The 20,275-nt window shown below is 40.0% G+C and overlaps 1 protein-coding gene across 2 annotated transcripts in view; it reads left to right on the forward strand.

Annotated features, from left to right (window-relative positions):
- SOX5 (SRY-box transcription factor 5) overlaps window positions 1-20,275 on the forward strand; it is a gene marked incomplete at its 5' end in the record, with an annotated part of 509,776 nt that overhangs the window by 224,236 nt on the left and 265,265 nt on the right. For both annotated transcript variants that reach the window (XM_081330567.1, XM_081330566.1), the window contains one exon: window positions 8,115-8,201. In XM_081330567.1, coding sequence (XP_081186693.1) covers window positions 8,115-8,201 — 87 coding nt within the window. The remainder of the gene's footprint in view (window positions 1-8,114; window positions 8,202-20,275) is intronic.

Raw genomic sequence — 20,275 nt, forward strand, 5'->3', positions numbered from 1 at the left:
CTCAACCCTAGAAATGTTGGAAGTGTTAAATCCCTGAAAATAGATTTATTTATTTTTTTCATTAGCACTGTCCGCCCTTTGTGGTAGTCCAGTCAGGAGGCCAAAACCATGAGTACTAACAGCACCTTAGTTGTAAGATTATAGCAGGGGTTTCCAAACTTGGCAACTTTAAGGGAATGGCTGGGTAATTCTGGGAGTTTGAGTCCACAAGTCTTAAAGTTGCCAAGTTTGGAGAGCCCTGGATTATAATAACAGAACCTGGTAAATCTGAAAGCACTGACCCCTTTCTCCATCCATGTTCCTTCTGTGGGCTGAGATGTTTCTTCTCTGACCACTGCCTTCACTGCAGCTTTTCCTCCTATCTCCTAAAGTTAGTAACTGACTACTTAAAAAGTATTGGTTATCTGACTGTTTAGGGTGCCCTGTCTTCCTGCAACTTTAAGTCAGCCTATCAGCATTCAGAATGTAATAATAATTGGTTGTTTAATACCAAGTCAGCCTGTCCAAATTGGGCTGGATGGGGCAGCTATTTACTAACCCCCAAATTTGTCAATTTTCCAAAAGTTGTCTCTTTTTGTGGGGTAGGGAAAAGAAGAAATAGGGGTGACATGGTAGCAGTATTCCAGTATTTGAGGGGCTGCCACAAAGAAGAGGGGGTCAAATTATTGTCCAAAGCACCAGAGGGACGGACAAGAAACAATGGTTGGAAACTGATCAAAGAGAGAAGCAACCTGGTATTAAGGAGAAACTTCCTGACAGTGAGGACATTTAACCAGTAGAACAGCTTGCCACCAGAAACCATGAAGATGGTTTTTTAAGAAGATGCTAGACAGTCACTTATCTGAAATGGTATAGGTTCTCCTGCTTGAGCATGGGGCTGGACTAGAAGATCTCCAGGGTCCGTTCCAGCTCCTATTCTATTCTATTCTATTCTGTTCTGTTCTGTTCTGTTCTGTTCTGTTCTGTTCTATCATTTTCTGAGCACTTCAGAATTTCTTTCAAATTTCTTTTGGTCAAGTATATAGTAGCATAACTAGGAGAATAGCAAGGAGACATGGACACAAATGACTTTTGGAATTTGAGTGCTTCAGATTGATTCCTGTCCAGCACAAAGTGTCAGCCATAAGAACTGTTTCATGAAGGTGTTTTTTTTTAAGAAAAAAGAAAAAAAATATTTCCTATTAAAGAGAATGAGAAAGGTTGCAAAAGAACAAATGGAATTCTCAGAACAGCAGGGACTTAACAGTATCAGAAAAATGTAAAATTGTTTTTTTTAGAGGGAAGAAAGATTCTGCCTTTTGCGTTGGATTCTATGCAAAGTCATAGAAAGGCAGTGGGAAACGTGGCTGTTTAAGCATTTGGGCCAGCTTGATTGGTGCTTTTGTCTGGGAGCATAATTTATTTTATTTATTTATTTTTATTACATCTATATCCCGCCCTTCTCCGAAGACTCAGGGCGGCTTACAAGCTTAGCAGTAGCCTTCATTCTATGTATATGCCTGCTTGTTAGGGCTTTCTCACACACCCCAAGCGGCATTATTACAAAGTCAGCTTAATTGCCCCCAACAATCGGGGTCCTCATTTTACCTACCTCGGAAGGATGGAAGGCTGAGTCAACCTTGAGCCTGGTGGGATGCGAACCTGCACTAATTGCAGGCAGCTGGTGTTACTTAAAATAATAAATAAATAAATAAATAAATAAATAATCAATTATTGCAATGTATATGAATACCTGATCCCTGATTGATTGTTTACACCAGTTTTTAGCTGGTATTGTTTATTTGGTTTAGTGGTTTATCGTCTACTGCCCAGAGCCTCTTTCTTCTAGAGTTGGATGGCCATCTAAATGCTATAAATAAAACAAGGAGTTCATACATGCAAGCAGCAATTACTAGAATCTCTTCTCTTCCACAATTCACACCTGCAATATGGAAGTCGTGGGTGAAACTGCAGTTATAATTCCAGAAAGCATGGTGAGCAACGACACAAGCTTTCACAAACAGTGTACACTAGATTTGCATCTTGCTTAAAGTGGGACTAGAACTCACCGTCTCCTGATTTCTAGCCTTGTACTGTAACTACCAAACCAAACTCCTTGGTGGAGCAGTGGGCTGATGCCTCCTTAAGTAACACCAGCTGCCTGCAATTAGTGCAGGTTCGCGTCCCACCAGGCTCAAGGTTGACTCAGCCTTCCATCCTTCCGAGGTAGGTAAAATGAGGACCCAGATTGTTGGGGGGCAATAAGCTGACTTTGTAATAATGCCACTTGGGGTGTGTGTGAAAGCCCTAACAAGCAGGCATATACATAGAATGAAGGCTACTGCTAAGCTTGTAAGCCGCCCTGAGTCTTCGGAGAAGGGCGGGATATAAATGGAATTAAAATAAATAAATAAATAAAATAAAAAATAAAATAAAGTTTGTATTCGTTTGCATTAAAAAGAAATGGTGTGGAAATCGACCTGCAATTTAATATGTATTTTTCTTTTTATATTTATTATTTTTAATTTATATTTATAAATGTATAATATTTCTATAAATATCTATTTATATAACTAAATATCAATCAATCAATCAATATATTTAATTTAATATTCTCCTAATATCCGGAGGGAGCAGTTGAATTTAGAAAAGCATTTTTGTTGTTGTTGTTTTGGTTTCCTTTCCTCCCAATTTTGTATATCCTATATTTTATAATAATCTAAATTTCAATGCATTTTTCTTGTTGGACAGCTGAAGCACAACAACGGAGGAAACGTGAAACTCAGAATGTCTTTATTTTGATGTGAGAATTAGATAAATGAATTAGGTCTATTTTTATTCAAAAGAGACCCCGTTTGGTGCAGTGATTAAGGTGCTGGCCTAGAAACCAGGAGACTGTGAGTTCTAGTCCTACCTTAGGCATACAAGCTGGCTGGGTGACTTGCAGCCAGTCCCTTTCTCTCAGCCCAACCCATCTGACAAGGTTATTGTTTCTGGGGAAAATAGAAGGGATATCATGGAAGTTTCCAATAAAATAATAAAGGTGGGATAAAAATCTAATAAATAAAAGTGAGCTAGCCAACGTTCTGTCCCATCACTGCTCATTTACTAACAATCGTTAGGAATTCCCAAGGTTCTTAATATGGCATTCCCATAATTGATAATAATCACTGGGAGTCCTATCAACTAGTACAGGGGTCTTCAGACCTGGCCCTTTGATGACTTGTGGACTTCAACTCCCAGAATTCCTCAGCCAGGCACGCTGGCTGAGGAATTCTGGGAGTTGAAGTCCACTAGTCATGAAAGGGCCAAGTTTGAAGACCCTTGAACTAGTAGATTAATTCCTTAATGCCATTTTGAAAATTGCCCCGTGTAGCTTTGCCCACCATTGTACGAGGTTGTCTATTCGGAAGCTACCTTTGTTTCGAGAAGATGCAAATATATCTCTAAGACAGTAGAGATACAGCTAGTGTCAATTGGACCAGGGTCTTTTGATATCCTTAAATCAGGTTACTGTTGCTTTAGCCACAAGTTTCAAAGAAGTCTTCTGTTTCTTTATCAGCGCTCAAGGGTGAGCATTTAGCCTAGCCATAGGAGGAAGGCTTTGTCCTGAACCTTGCTTACAATAGCTTTAAAAGCAAAATGGTGCCTGTAGCATCCGTAGTCTATTGTTAATCCACAATAAATTTCTTTTACTGCATTCCTGCTTTCTGAAGGTTTGTTAGCTTTTAATAACTGACAATCTTCCACGGCAAATACTGTGATATGTTTGGCCTGTTTACTTTTTTCTCAAGGTTTTTTTTTTTGAAGCAACACCAGAAAGACAATAAATAAATAAATAAATAAATAAATAAATAAATAAATAAATAAATAAATAATAAATAAATAATAAAATAACAATGTTTATATTACTTATTCAAGGTTGCTAAAAAGGTTTTCTTCAATTCTCAATGCCACTTTCAGTAGGAGTGCCCACATTTACTTGTTCTGCAGGCTGGATGGAACACTCCACATCTGGCTAACATCTGGCAACGGTGCTGTAGAAGAAGGACATCTCGTCAGTGCCAATATCGTGTTTTCCAGAAAACACTTAGATGAGCATTGTTGCCACAGTGTTGAACATTATTAGCATTTTATGATTTGGGAAAAGTTTCTTACTTTCCTATTGCCTTTAAAATGTTATCTTAATTGTTTTTATGGTGGACATTTTATTGCATTATTGGTTTGATTTATATCCTGCCTTCTCTCTTGGAATTCCTTCCATCCATTTTTCTTCATAAGAACGTGAAATAGATGTTAGATCGAGGTAGAAAGCTTTAAAAAAGAAATAGTTAGGTTTCTAGATGTAATTAGATTTGGAATAAAGCTGTCGCTAAGCACATTGATTTGTGCTTTAAGTTGTAAGCCGCCCTGAGTCTTCGGAGAAGGGCGGGATATAAATGGGATTAAAAAAAAAGAAATCAATTTAACTTATTTGTTTAAGTGCTTTAGTCACAAAAATCTGGGGTCCTCATTTTACCGACCATGGAAGGATGGAAAGCTGAGTCAACCTTGAGCGGGTTAGGATTGAACTCCTGGCAGTTGGCAGAATTAGCCTGCAATACTGCTTTCTAACCACTGTGCCACCACTTAGAAACTGTTCAAATTTACAACCAACCCAAAAAATGGGATTATGATTTTTGACCTGGATTCTAACTTCTGATGGTTCCCCCCACGATCACTTGACTGAACTTCAGGAACTTGGCAACCAGACCGCATTTACAGGTGTTTGCAAATGTGGTCACGTGACCACATTTTATGACGGTTTTGCCAAAAAACTGACACTTCTGATTTTTGGCAAAACTGCACCCATAGCAAACCCATTGGCTTAACGACCACTGAATTTGCTTAACAACAGCGGTGTCTGATTAGTGTCCATCACAAAAAAGGTAATAAAATTGTCTTGGTCACATGATTGGCCCAATTTATGACCATCTCCAGAATTTCATTGAGATTTCCTTGTTGCTCTTATCTGGAGCCAAGATTTTGTCATTGCCCATTAGGTGACCATAGAGTTGAGTGGGGAAAAGTGAGAAATAGCGACAACCTGAAGAAATAGACAGAATTTGGACTGGTAATGGATACCAAGAACGTACAACATACAATTCTAGCGTAGAGCAACCATCTTATGCACACCCTCTCCATCATGAATGATGCAAAGACTTTGCATTTTCCATGTTGGGAGTCAACAGATTGCACTTGTGAAATTTGCAAGTAGCAGGGGGGAGGGGATTCAAATGCACTAAGATAACATATGTTATTCTTAAGTCATGGTGTCACAATGGCTGCTTAGCTCAATTTCTTGCATTGCTGAGTAGGCAAGTCCAAAGCCCTCCCCCAAATAAAGCTATTCCAGTTTCTTCTAACATGATCAATATATTTTAGGATGCTGAGGATGCTACTGTGATCAAAGCCTTGGGAGAATTAGATATGGAAATATTTCCTAAGCTATTCATCAATCAGCTTCATACATTTCCCTTTGGATAACAAGCCACGTTTGAGGATTGTGCGAGGATTGTTTAACAGTCTTGTTCCTGGCTTTTGACTGCCATTTAGCGTGGGGATGTCAGCCTGAAAAACAAACAAACAAGGAAAACCAAATTAGACAGTTTAATCAACAATTTGTTGCCTGCGTCTCTCTCTCTCTCTTTTTTTATTGTTCTGCCTTGTCTTCCTGGAAAGGAAATTTACCAGCTGCTAATAATGTGCGGTCTCTAAACCAGACAGTTCCTTTGAAAAGTTAACATGTAACTCCTTTCCACTTTCCAAGCAGGGGTTAAGACAAATGCTGGCTCAAATTAGACCTGAGCACAGAAGTGGGGGATAGCGGTTAATGTTGTAAGATAAAGATAGTCACTGTGGCCATTGTTATTTAGATGGAACATACTGGAGCACTTATATTTTACTGCACTCCATTTTCTATCTGAATGCGGCACTAATCGCAGGATTGAAAGCTATTATACTGTGAACCTTTCTAACTGCTGACTAGAATATACAATCACATTGTTTGGAAGCCAGTTGAATGTCCTGTGGGTTGTATTAGGTTTTGTACTTTATAATTGCACGAAAAATAAAAAAAAGTTTCATGGGAAAAGCAAGGACAGAGTGAAAGCATTATCAATAATGCAACTGTACGGATAAAGTATATAAAATCATAAACGCATAGCTTTTAAGTAAGCCAATGTTACTCATGTTACTTGGCCTCTTTAAGACGGGTGGACTTCCAACTCCCAGAATCCCCAGCCTTCAACTGCTAGTATTCCCCAGACTATCTTCCGGCTGGGTAATTCTGGGAGTTGAAGTCCTAACATCCTAGAGTTGCCAAGGTTGAGGAAACAGTAAAGTAAGCAATGTACCGTATTTTCCGGTGTATAAGACGACTGGGCGTATAAGACGACCCCCTACATTTCCTGTTAAATTATAGGGTTTGGGCTATACTCACCGTATAAGACTACCCCTCTTCCAACGCACACCAAATAAAAATTAAAAAAACATCAGATTTGATTTTAATATGGTAATTTTAATTCAAATGCTTATGACATGCAGGTACTTAGTAGGAAAACTGTCACTTTTAAACATAAGGCTGTTTGTCATCAAACATGTAAACATAAAACAGTGCAAGTGGATTAAACTTTTCCTAATTCACTCTAAAGCTTTCCCTGCGCAGACCAAATGGGAGATCCGCTCCAGGTTTTCCAGCCAGCCCTGTCCCTAAAGTTTCAGCACCCGGCGTATATTGGTATTTTGGTATTTATTGCCCTGTTCACCGCCCTGAGTCCTTCGGGTGGTATACAAATTAAATTAAATAAATAAAATAAATAAAAATAAATAAATAAGACGACCCCTGACTTTTGAGAAGATTTTCATGGGTTAAAAAGTCGTCTTATACGCCAGAAAATACGGTACACTTTCTGGATTGCTTATTATCTCTAGTTCACTTGCTCCAACATCAAGAATCTAATCTTTTAGACTTTGTTGTAAGGAATGGTGGGATTCTTGGCTTTTTAAAGGAGAATATTTGTAGCTCAGGGTTGAAATGAGGGGTCCCTGGCGCTCTCTGTGCTTGCTTGTTTTCTTGCAGACGTTTCATTACCCAACTAGGCAACATCATCAGTGCTAGTAAGGAGTGCGGTTTGCTGTCAGTTTATATTTTGGTGTCTTGGCTATCTGTGTGGGTGGATGGGGGCAATTTTAGAGATTCTTATGGCTCTTTGGCAGTTTCTTGATCGGGGTGTTGTTTACTTGATTGTGGGTCTGAACTTCAGAGTTTGGCCCCTCATCCGCAGCTGCAGCCATGTCTTTTCCCACCTTTGCCTGGGAACAGAATCCGGGAATAGACCCGGCAACTTGAAAGTTGCAAACAGGGCCACATTTTCACCTTCACGCCTTCGGAAACTCCCTTTTCAAATACAATTCAAAGCACTGCCCAGCCAGTTTTTACTATTCTGAGCTCTTTGTGAATTATTATTATTATTACAACGGCTACACTTATTATTTGTTTGTGATGAGTTTGTGTTACAAGGGAGAGGGGTTTGGGGAAAAAAAATCTTGCCACAGCATGCTTACCACCACACTATGTTTAAACACATTGTAAAGTGGATGTAATTGTAAACACACCGAGGGATATAATTACATGTAGCAGATTTAGCCACTAATTCTTTGCCTTGTTTTTTTTCCCCTCCTCTTCCCCCCCCCCCGCCCTGTGCATTTTATCAACATAATTATATTTTTTTGACTGCAGGCTAACACCCTGAAATTGACAAGCATCCATTATGAGCAGAAACTTGTTCTCTAAATTGAAAAACAATACATGCCAGGTTTCTGCCTTTCCCATTGTCATATGGAACAGCTTTGTTCAGAAAGAGGAAAAGCTAATGATTTTGAAACAGCGGGTGACAAAACGCATTCTTCTTCTTCTTTTTTTTTTAACCATGCTTTCCCCTGTTATCAGTATGTTGATGAAGTCATTATGAACTGGGGTCTGAGATGGGATCACACTTATTTTTAGCAGATAGACTTTTAATGAGTTCTATTGTGTGATCAGTCAGGCTGATTCCTTTTATTTTATTTTTCCGCTTCTCTTTCTCTTCATTCAGAAACCCCCAGTATTGAAAAACTACTATCAAAAGATTGGAAAGACAAGCTCCTTGCCATGGGATCAGGGAACTTTGGAGAAATAAAAGGTAAAGCTTATTTCTATTCACAAAAGACTAGAATGCAAGAAAAAGGGAAAAAAAAGATATGGCAGCACAAATCCTTGGTTTGCCACCATTCCTTTGGGGACCGTTTGAAGTTACAACGGCACAGGAAAAAGTGACTTATGACCAGTTTTCACACTTACGACTTACATCCCAACGGTCGTTGGTGATCAGAATTGAGGCGCTTGGCAACTGGCATGGGTTTATGACCTTTGCCCTGTCCCTGGGTCACGTGATCACCATTTATAAACTTCCCAAAAGGCAAAGTCAAACTCTTGTACCTTTGTCTCAGCAGTTGTATAAATAGGATAAATAAGCAAATATAGGCCCGTTTCTCCATCCCTCTGCTGTCTGGCATATTACTTAGATCACCGGGGCTTTGCTTCAGAATTTGATCCCAGGATTAGAAGTTAGGGAGTACAGGAAATTTATTTGGTCAAGATCGCAAAGCACTTTCCTGCACCTCAAAATTAGCTTCTCCTTCTCTTTGGAAGGAGGCTTGTCCAAGGGGACAACACTTACGTCATGATGGATGCAATTTTATACACACACACACACACACACACACACACACACACACACTGTATTTTTTTTTAAAAAACCAACAACCATAAATCAAACTTTTTACTAAAAAAATTCTGATAGATTGCTACTTTAAAATCACGTGCTGGCGGCCAGGAACATTGGGATCAAATTTGTGGGCCACCAATGAAAATAAAGAAATATAAATGTATCAGTCAATCAAGATTGAAAAGTTGCCTTTTCGGGCATTTGCCCAGGTTCATACCCTAACATAGGGCCAACTTACAGCCCTCAAGATCTCCCTCCCCGCTGTTTTACCCTGTTAGTTTCTTTTAAGCAAAGGAGCATTAATGACAGCAACGAGAAGACATTGCAACCTCCTCTTGCATGGTGCTTTACAGCTGTAATTACCATAAATCACTCTTTAAGTAATTGGCATAGCTGATCTAATGTAGGGGAAAAGCTGTGAGAAGTGGACTAGAAAATCTGAGATGAGTTGCCTCTTATAGATAAAACAGTTGTCTGTTTGTAGCCTGATTTTCTTAATTTGGTAGCCGAAGGCTGAATCAAAGAGGTAGTCAAGAAGAAGAAATCAAGAGTCCATCTTAAGAGTCCTGCTGCAAGGATCTAGTGGTTTCACAAGGGAAATTCATGAGATTCTCAAGAAGAATCTCAACTGCAAACGACAGTGAAGGTGGTCAAAGGGCAAGTATAACTTTGCAAAGCAGAGCTTCTCCCCCAGACGATGCCTTATTCCTATCCTGGCAAAATTCTAATGCTGTTGATTCCTAAACCCAGCTACTCAGTATATTTTTACTCAGTTGCTTCCACTCTTTTGGATCTGGGGAAAAAAAAACAGATTCCAGCAAAGCGTCATCTCTAGTTGTGTTCTCTTTGGGCAAAACAATCAAACCAGGCTCTTTCCCGGAAAGTTGGCTGAGATGTCATTGTCTCTTGTAAGTCCTGTTTTTTAAAAGAGAGGCCAGATCTTCCTCTTTGGAGAATTCATGATAGACAGACACAACACTCTGGCTAAACTTTTCCCAGTGGAGGTCAATGTGGTTTTTAACTGAAAAAAGGGAGGTAAAATTGTGGGGAAAGGTGTGCAGAAGCAGAAGACGTGTAGAAGAAGACCTACCAGAGAACTTGTTTCCCCTGAAGTCGATTCTTATTGCCTTCAGAAGTTCCATAAAGGAGAATATGTGTAGCTCAGGGTTGAAATGAGGGATCCTTGGTTCTCTCTGATCTTGGTTGTTTTCTTGCAGACATTCATTACCCAAACTAGCTTAACCCACATGTATTAGAGGTGTACTTGCTTATTTATTTATTTATTTATTTATTTATTTTATTAGATTTATATATCGCCCTTTCCCGAAGGACTCAGGGCGGTTTACAGGGTATTTAAAACAACCAGTACAAAAGTTAAAAACAAATTAAAAAAGATTAAATTATCCCTAAAATTAAAAAAACCCAGTTAAAAATTCTCAGCCTGGGCCGGAGAACTCAAAGAGCCAGGTCTTCAGGTCCCGGCGAAATGTGCGAAGGTCGGGGGCAGTCCTAAGCTCCACGGGCAGCTGGTTCCAGAGGGCAGGCGCACCCACAGAGAAGGCCCTCCCCCTGGGTGTTATCCGCCAACAGTGTTTTATCGGCGGCACCCTGAGAAGACCCTCCCTGTGGGAGCGCACTGGACGAAGGGAGCTTGATGCTGGCAGCAGGTGTTCCCTCAGATAACCCGGACCCAAGCCATTCAGGGCTTTATAGGTCATCACCAGCACCTTGAATCTCACCCGGAGGGCAACCGGAAGCCAATGCAGCTCGCGGAGTAGAGGTGTTACATGGGAGTATCGGGAAACCCCCATCACAACTCGCGCGGCCGCATTCTGCACCAGCTGAAGCCTCCGAGTGGTCCTCAAGGGCAGCCCCATGTAGAGAGCGTTGCAGTAGTCTAGACGGGAGGTCACGAGCGCATGAGTGACTGTGCGTAGGGCATCTCGGTCCAGATAGGGTCGCAACTGGCGCACCAGGCGAACCTGGGCAAAAGCTCCCCTGGTCACGGCTCCTATATGATCTTCAAAATTGAGCCGTGAATCCAGGAGGACGCCCAAGTTGCGAGCCCTATCAACGGGGGGTAACACCTCACCCCCCATCGTTAAAGGTGGAATAGTCTGGTTAACCCAAGATGCCGATATGCACAGCCACTCAGTCTTGGCAGGATTGAGACGAAGCCTGTTTCTCCCCATTCACGAACAGAAGGTCATTATTAAAGGTTGTTCAGCTCTTCCATTTAATTAATTGGTTCATATATTTACCCTCCCCATGCCACTTTGGATAAATAGGGCATCAGACCTATTTGTGTGTGTGTGTGTGTGTATGTGTGTCAAAATCTGCAAGTTGACAGATACAGCATCAAGATAAAAGCCTCTCCACCTGGCTTTGTACATCGTGCCTGGACTCGACTCATGAAAATTTCATTGAACTTCTCTTTACTTTTGAGAAGAAAAAGAAAAAAAGAAAAGAATGAAGGCAGCCTGTCATTTCATAGAGAAAAATACAACTTTTCTGTATGCCTCTGATGTGCACATTGATTGGTTGGTACTCTCGATTCCCGTCTGACTCGTAAGATGCTCCTAGGATGCTTCGTGAGATACCTCCAGAAAGAAGAGAAGGAGAGAAAGACAGACTCCGAGCTTGTCTGTGCAAGCATTTTAAGATTCTCTACAGGTAGTCCTTGACTTACGACCACAATTGAGCCCAAAATTTCTGTTGCTAAGCGGGACAGTTGTCCAGTGAGTTTTGTTCCATTTTACAGTCTTTCTTGCTACAGTTGGTAAGTAAACCACTGCAGTTGTTAAGTTACTAACACAGTTGCTAAGCGAGTCTGGCTTCCCCAATGACTTTGCTTGCCAAGAAGGTCGCGAAAGCGGATCACGCGACCCCTGGGGACACCGGAACTGTCATGAATACATGCCAGTTGCCAAGCATCTGAATTTTGGTCATGTGACGGTTCGGGGATGCTGCAACTGACGTAAGTGTGAAAGCTGATCATGAGTCGCTTTTTCCAGTCCTGTTGTAACTTCAAAAGGTCACTAAATGAAATGTCGTAAGTCGAGGACTTCCTGGACCTAAAACTACTCCTTGTTTAGAACATTGATATCCGTTTATTTGGTTTGCATTTTATTTCATTCGCCCTTCCCAAATCATGCCTTACATTAGGAAAAAGAAGCCCTGGTAAAAGTACAATGAAGGAAACGAAACAAAAGAAAGATTCCTGATGCCTTTTTTTTTTTTGAGTCGATACAGTGTTCACATAATTTCTTAGCTGGTAGATATTATTCTTTCCATCTCAGATTCTCCCCATAGTGAGATAGGGTGATAGGCTAGTGCAGTGGTGGGGAATTAAGGCCCTTTTATGATCCGTGAACTTCAACTCCCAGAATTCCTGAGCCAGCATGGAACCAGACCCTGGAACACTACAACCGTCATAAATATGAACCGTTTGCCCAGCATCCGAATTTTGATTATGTGACCATGGGATGCTGCAACAGTCATAAGTGTGAAAAAAGGTCATACGTCCCTTTTTCCAGTGTCGTTGTAACTGCAAACATTCACTAAATGAATGGTTGTAAGTCCAGGACTACATGTAGATGAGAAATTCCTATTAACCCTGTTATATAAGCTAATAGATTGTACATCCTTGGAGGCATCTGGCTTGTTTTCTTCTTATCTTGTGTGAGTGATGTGAATTTGGCGAAATATATTGCACGGATGCTGCCAAGAGAAATTCTGAAATTTTATTTATTCATTCATTCATTTATTACAAGACTGCTTTATCAGTGAGAACAGTGGCACATAAATTTAACAAATAAATAAAATAACATTTAGATAGCTGCCCGTCTTGTAACAAATTCTGGGCGACTCCTAATCCAAAAACCTCAAAACAAAAAATAAAATAAAAACCCATATTAAAACTATAAAAAGCCACTGCAAGTAAAAACAAAAACAGGGTTGCAGAGTGTGTGCAATGCACATTTAAAAAAAAAACAGGTGGAATTTCCACTCCGTGTTAAGGGACTGCATTCTCACTTGCATGAAAGCCATGTGTTTTGCTCCCAGTAGTTATGTTTTCACCAATAGATTTTACCAGTTAATAGAAACGATCACAAACGCATTATAAAACAAAAAGAACGTATTAAAAAAAAAACCTTTTACAGTTTATCTGGTCTCCATGCTGAGCATCAGGCAGTCCCATCCTATCCCAATCATAGTATCAACTCTAAATGTGCAAGACTGCCAACTTGATTGCTTACGAAAGGGGGGGAAAAACCCCTAATATCTATGGTGAAATATCTATTGGAATGCTCTTCTTCCAATACCAGCTTTGGATCTCTGTGTGAGGAAGCTGAACCGAAAAATCACTGTAAACATCATCTGTGCTGAATTTCACAAATTCATGAAGTGAGAATCCTTAATCAAGAACATATTCCAAGTGTATTAGAGAAGCCCTGGAATTTCAAATATACAAGGCATCAAAACTAACTTGATATGTTTGTATATCTTCCTGTCAATATATGTACACATTTGGGATGAATTCAGAGCCTTGTTTCCTTCAGAAGAGCAAAGTCAACGAAGCTAGCTCTGGTTTATGTTGTGTCACTAATAATGGGCACCTTATGCTGCTCGTGGGTTGTGTCTCCTTTGACAAATGGAGCATCGCCAGCATTTTTTGTGACAATTATTGTAAAAAGTGTAGGAAAGGCTAACCTGTTTGTAGCAAGCAGCACAAATGTATTAAGAGTCTAGAGGTGACTCTGAAGTTGTGGCATCAAAATTCTCCTTCTCTGGAAGTTCAGTTGGTTTGGTCATTTTGAAACACAGGTAGTCCTCAACGTACGACCACAATTAAGCCCAAAATTTCTGTTGCTAAGTGAGACAATTGTTAAGCAAGTTTTGCCCCATTTTATGACCTTTCTCACCACCGTTGTTAAGTGATGTTAGGTTAGTAACAGTGTTGTTAAGTGAATCTGGCTTCCTCCATTGACTTTGCTTGTCAGAAGATTGCAAAAGCTGATCACATGACCCCACCATAAATAGAAACCGTCATAAATATGAACCAGTGGCCAAGAATCTCAATTTTGATCATGTGGCCGTGCGGATGCTTCGACGGTTATAATAAATGTGAAAAACGGTCATAAGTCACTTTTTTTCAATGTCGCGGAAACTTTGAACAGTCACTAAACAAAATGTTGTAAGTCGAGGACTGCCTGTTACCAAAAAGCTAGACTTAATATACTGTTGGTTCAAGTTTGTATATGGCTTTTGGACCGAGCTGAAATCAAGTGATGTTCACCAATGTTTTCAGGGCCAGAGAAACAGAAGCCCACAACTGTTCTGCTAACTCTGTGTAATGTGTAGTTTGTTTCTTGCCTTACATTTTCATGTAGGTGCTAGTTAGCAAGAAATGCTAACCATCTCATCCAATTGTGATCAGTTTTGCCTTGGACAAAACTCACCATTCCCTAACTCCAGGTTTAAAAGAACACGGTGCAAGCAGAAATTCTGGTTTTAACATGCCTAAACAGTGCCTTGGTGGAGCAGTGGGCTAATGCCTCCTTAAGTAACACCAGCTGCCTGCAATTAGTGCAGGTTCGAGTCCCACCAGGCTCAAGGTTGACTCAGCCTTCCATCCTTCCGAGGTAGGTAAAATGAGGACCCAGATTGTTGGGGGCAATTAAGCTGACTTTGTAATAATGCCGCTTGGGGGGGGGGTGAAAGCCCTAATAAGCAGGCATATACATAGAATGAAGGCTATTGCTAAGCACATTGATTTGTGCTTCTTAGATTGTAAGCCGCCCTGAGTCTTCGGAGAAGGGCGGGATATAAATGGAATTAAAATAAATAAAAAATAAATAAACATCACCTATTAAATCCCTGTTAGTTTAAAATCAATGTGTGCTTGGAAGGTGTGGCTCAAAGCATCAGCAATGGATATTTAGATCAAACTCTCTCTCATATATGACAGAATTTACTTTGCCTTAAACTAAAGACAGGCTATATGGATTTTCTTCCAATTTTTTTTTAAAAACCCGACTCTTATAACTGCCAATAATGGATTAAGAGAAATAATCTGTTCAGTGACACTATAGCTCATCAGTGTCTATGAATTAAAGACACATGTTACATAGATTCTATGTATGGATTTAAAAGGATAATCTTTTAGGTGCAGAATGTTGAGATAAATAGTCTAGGCAGAATCTGTCTACATATGGGCTGGAATGGATAATTCAATTTAAGTAATACCAAACAAGTTGGAAGACCAGGAAAGTAGGTATGATTGGGGGCTAGGGCGAGGGGGCTCTTCTCCATTTAGAAAGAGTAATCAATTATGTGTTACGTAAGATCCTGTCATCTGGAAGCTGGAATCAAAAGTCTGAAGGGTTTGGCATGATCCGCTTTTGAGGGAGGAGAAACAGAAGTAAGGAAGCTGATCAGTAGGATAACGTTTAAATTTTAAACCTTTTTAGCTAATGCAGTTCAAATTTATTTATTTATTTATTTATTATTTATTTATTTATTTATTTATTTAATTATTTAATTATTTAATTTTATTTTATTTATTAGATTTATATACCGCCCTTCTCCCGTAGGACTCAGGGCGGTTCACAAGGTTTTTAAAAACAATACAACAAATTACAAAACTTAAAATCAATTAAAAAGATTACGTATATTGACCTTGAAATAAAACCCCAGTTAAAATACAATTAAAATCCCAATTAATATTCCAAATGCTTTAGAACAGACATGTCAAACACAAGGCCCGGGGGCCAGATCCGGCCCGCGAAGTGGTTTCACGCGGCCCGCGAAGCCATCCTGGAAACAGTGAGGGAACGGCCCCCACTTCCTTGGCCCTGGCCCAGAGACCCTCCTCCTGCCAGAGACCCTCAGATTTGTCCCACTCCTGCCCAGGCCCCCATAGGCACCCTTGATGTGAACGATGTAGAGCTGGCCACGCCCACCCAGTAGGCCATACGCACTCTAGCCACACCCACCCAGTAGGCCACGCCCACCCTGGCCACACCCACCCAGCCCCCTGAGGGCAACCGCAATGCTGATGCGGCCCTCAATGAAATTGAATTTGACATTCCTGCTTTAGAAGCAGCAACTCTTTTGCAGACATGGAACTATTTAATGTTTCTTGCAGTCAGATGGATTCAGAACTACCAGGCCTCCTTTGATTGTTATCCTTGTTCTTTTTTTTTGTTTTTTTGTTTTTCCTTTTTTCAGATGGAAAGCAAAGAGAGGGCCAAAAAAACAAAAAACCTTTAAACCAAGGGTATCCAACCTTGGCAACTTTAAAAGGCCTGTGGACTTCAACTCCCAGAATTCCCCAATCAGCATAAGTCCACAGGTCTTAAAGTTGCCAAGGTTGGATAACCCCTACCTTAAACAAAAGAGCTAAGATCTATGTGAGTGTTAGTCATTCCTTCACATGTCTTCAGGGATTGTTGAAATCCATGTGCTTTCTCTTCTCTTGGTTTTTTTTTTTTGCAACTTTGGATCCGGTAGTAAAGGATGTTTACTGTCAAAAGGTTAAAAGAGGTCAAGAGAGTAAGGACACACACGGAGGGAATCTTTTCTTCAAGGAGATCCAAAAGATCTTAGTGATAGACCAAAATATTATCTAGTATACTGTTATTAATACCTTCCGGACACAAAACAAAACGGAACCGTGTGTAGGATTGAGCTCTAAGCTGTAAGGTGGCAGGCAATGCTGAGCAGAAATTCCTGATTCTGAATGGAGGAAACGTTACATCATCAGTACAACACCAATAATGTAGCTTAGTTTGGTAATGAAACATCTACGAGAAAGCCACCAAGCTCAGAGAGCACCAAGGATCCCATTGCGATGTGCAGGGCTTTTTTTTGTCATAGAACGCTCAGAACGGAGTTCCGGCACCTTTTTTTGGATGGAGCCTTGTAGGGTAGGCAAGGCGGGTTGTATGACATGTGTGAGTTTCGGCACCTTTTTCTTTTACAAAAAAAGCACTGGCGACGTGTATAATAAAGTATATAATTTGCACAATGGTGTCATGCCATGTGTCATGGATTCTGTCAGGAATTTACCTGCGAGAACAGCCAATGTATTTATTTAGTCTGAACTAAATACAGTACGTTCACAAAGAACAGACCTAATCAAGACTGTGTTTCTTCTGAATCAGGAACAACATGCTTCCAAGTTCCAGTTGCAGGGAACAATGGTGGGATAGGTGTAGCTCTCCATGTTATGCTCACAAGCTCCCCAGACACATCTGGCTGGCCTTTTGAGAAGCACAATGTTGAACTAAAGTGATCTTAGCCTGATCCAGTGAGGTTATTCTTAAGTCTTTACCTTCTAAGTTGATGACCTCCTTATGGATGGATACCTGTAAATAAAATTGCATGTCTCTTTATAGCTGTTGTGTTAGTCTGTCTTACACTGATATGAGTAGTCAGTCAATTAATTTAATGTCCTACAAACCACAAATACCTGGAGGAATATTGATGGATTGTTTGTGTCTCTCACTCTTCTCCTAGAATTATTTAGGCAGATTTGATTGGCAGGAGGAAGATTCTAGTTTTATTTCTCCTTGATATTCTTTTTGGCTCTGGTTTTCTTTTTATTGACTGAGACTTGGCTGTTCTCTGCCTTTTGTGATCCTTCCTTAACTCTTCCTAGTCTGACCTTTAACATAATTCATTTTGGGCTCTGCATTCAGCCTGTCTATAGTTTTTCAGCTATTTCAATCCCGCCATTCATTCTTTCCATTCATACCTTCAACAATCGTAAAAGAAACAAAGAAAAATGTTTTCATTTTTCCTCTCTGGTACTTGTCTGTCTGTGTCTCATCTTGTACTGGGTGAGTCATCTTCACTGCATGAATGGGTCTGCTACAGTACACAATAATTGATCTATTGTGTGTACTACAGATTATATCTTTAGTTCATAGTATATTATTTACATCAGTGGTTCTCCACTGTGGCTCCATGTACAAATGATAGGAGACATATTGCCAGCTTGGATATTCTTGGATTCCAGCCTTAGTGCAACCAGAGAGGATGAATCCGGCCCCGTTCAGTCATTTGCTTGAATGCATAGATTATTATTATTAATAATAATAACAACAACAACAACAACAACAACTCCATCAATGCTACAAAAAACTGCACTACTTTGGAACATCCTACATTTTAAGGAGGTACCTGGTTGAATAATAATAATAATAATAATAATAATAATAATAATAATAATAATAATAATAATAATAATAATAATAATAATAATAATAGAGTTGGAAGGGACCATGGAGGTCTTCTAGTCCAACCCCCTGCTCAGGCAGGAAACCCTATACCATTTCAGACAAATGGTTGCCCAGTCTCTTCTTAAAACCTTCAGTGATGGAGCATTCAGAACTTCTGGAGGCAGGTTATTCCACTAATACATTGTTATGTCAGGAAATTTCTCCTTAGTTCTAGGTTGCTTCTCTCTTTGATTAGCTTCCACCCATTGCTTCTTGTCCTGCCCTCAGGTGCTTTGGAGAATAGTTTGACTCCCTCTTTGTGGCAATCCCGCAGATATTGGAGGACTGCTATCATGTCCCCCCTCGTCCTTCTCTTCATTAAACTAGACATACCCAATTCCAGCAACCATTCCTTATATGTTTTAGCCTCCAGTCCCCTAACTGAGACAGGACAAAATGGTTCCTGTCTCTAACTTCTATTTATTCAGGAGAGAAGTCATTTAGTGACCAGAATTGGGACTGGCACTCAATCATTAAGCAATATACTTTGAGAGGAAGCAACTAAATTTCATTTTGTTAATGTGTGCCATTGTGCCCACAGGAAAAAATGACAATAAAGGTTATCTAACCTAAATATAGGTACTTGAGTTGCCAAGCACCTGAATTGTGTTTCTCTAACCACAAGAATGCTGCAATAGTCATAACTTTGAATAGTTACTAAATGAATGGTATGTTACCTGTATAGTCACTTACAAGAGTTTTAAAAAACTGCAGTTTCCTAGAAAAAGCTTACTTTCTTAACACTGTTTAAAGACTTTATTTTTAAAACGGAGTAGGACACTTTCCGAATAGGTTCAGCACACCTCTTTGCTTCATGACTGATAGCTTGTGGTTGAATCTTTTATGAAATCAAATCTTAACTCCCGTTTAATTTTATTTCGTTGCCTTAGAATCCCCGACTCAGAAATTGGAACTAGATTCTTGCCACCGTGAAATCTCAAATCTTGCATTAGAATCTGATCTTAATGGATGTGCTCCTAAAACTCTGAGCAGCTGATTGACTCTGGTCTTGTGGAAGTACGAGGCCAGCCCAAATTTTGAAGGTCTAGTGACTTCAGCATTTGCCCGAGCTAACCGTGCAGTATTTCTAAAGCTAAAATGGGTCTGTTGACAAGGGAAATCCTTCAGAAAGGAAGCCATGGTAGTCCCATATAATAGGGAGATGGAACGTGTACTTTAATTCAGGAGGAGATAATTAAGGTAGTGTTTAACTCTCTTGCTGAAATTAGTACGATGTAATAGGTCTCTGTTTTGTTTGGATGCCATCCCTCCTTATTAAATCTGGCAATATTACAGAGATAACAAAAGCCTACGGTAATATTGTATAATTCAGCCTATCACCCAAATAGTGGAAGGTGATTTTGAGATATCCCTACAACCTGCAGTTACCGGGTGCCAGATTTTGCCCCATGCTGAGGAAATCTTTCTTTTCCTGTCTCTCTCTTTCTCTCTCCCCGTAATCTCCTCTTTCGAATTTGGCATGAGTTCTTTTCAAGAGTGGGGTGGAAATCGATCTGATGCCATTCTTGTTGAAATGGGAAATTATCTTGCGCCTTTCTCAGGCCTCGTTCTGTTTGACTTCCCTTTATTTTAGCTTACCGTCTGTTGTTTTTAGCCCTTTCTCTACCATCCCTCCCGCTGTGCGTCTCCAGACAGTGTGCAGTATTAAAATGCATTTTAATATCGTTTGAAAGAAAACTTAACAGACAATTAAAAAAAAAGGAAAGTGCAGTAAAATTAAATATATATCTCTGTCCATAAGTAGTGGCGTTGGACCCCTCCTGAGTTATCACAAGGGGAGTTGAGTGAACGTGTCTTTAAGACGGATCATTGCTGAAATGCATTTGCATTTACATTGAAATGTGCTTTGCATGTGCTTTAAACTAGAAGAAGGCTATTCCACAGAGCAGGGGTCATAAACAGCAGAGATTTATGCAGGAGAAGTTATTTTGTCAGGGATCCTGCTCAAAGTGCTTCAAGAGGTTATAAATATCTTTTACGAGGGGTCCTTGATGCTCTCTGAGCTTGGTTGTTTTCTTGCAGACCTTTCATTACCCAAAGTCAGTAGCACTGATAATGTTACTTAGAAGGGTAATGAAACGTCTGCAAGAAAACAGTCAAGCTCAGAGAGCACCAAGTACCCCTCATTTCAACCTTGAGTTACAAATATTCTCCTTTATTGATATCTTTCATGCTTTGGGA

The sequence above is a fragment of the Vipera berus genome (assembly GCF_964194415.1).
Source record: "Vipera berus genome assembly, chromosome: 6".
NCBI classification, from domain to species: domain Eukaryota; kingdom Metazoa; phylum Chordata; class Lepidosauria; order Squamata; family Viperidae; genus Vipera; species Vipera berus.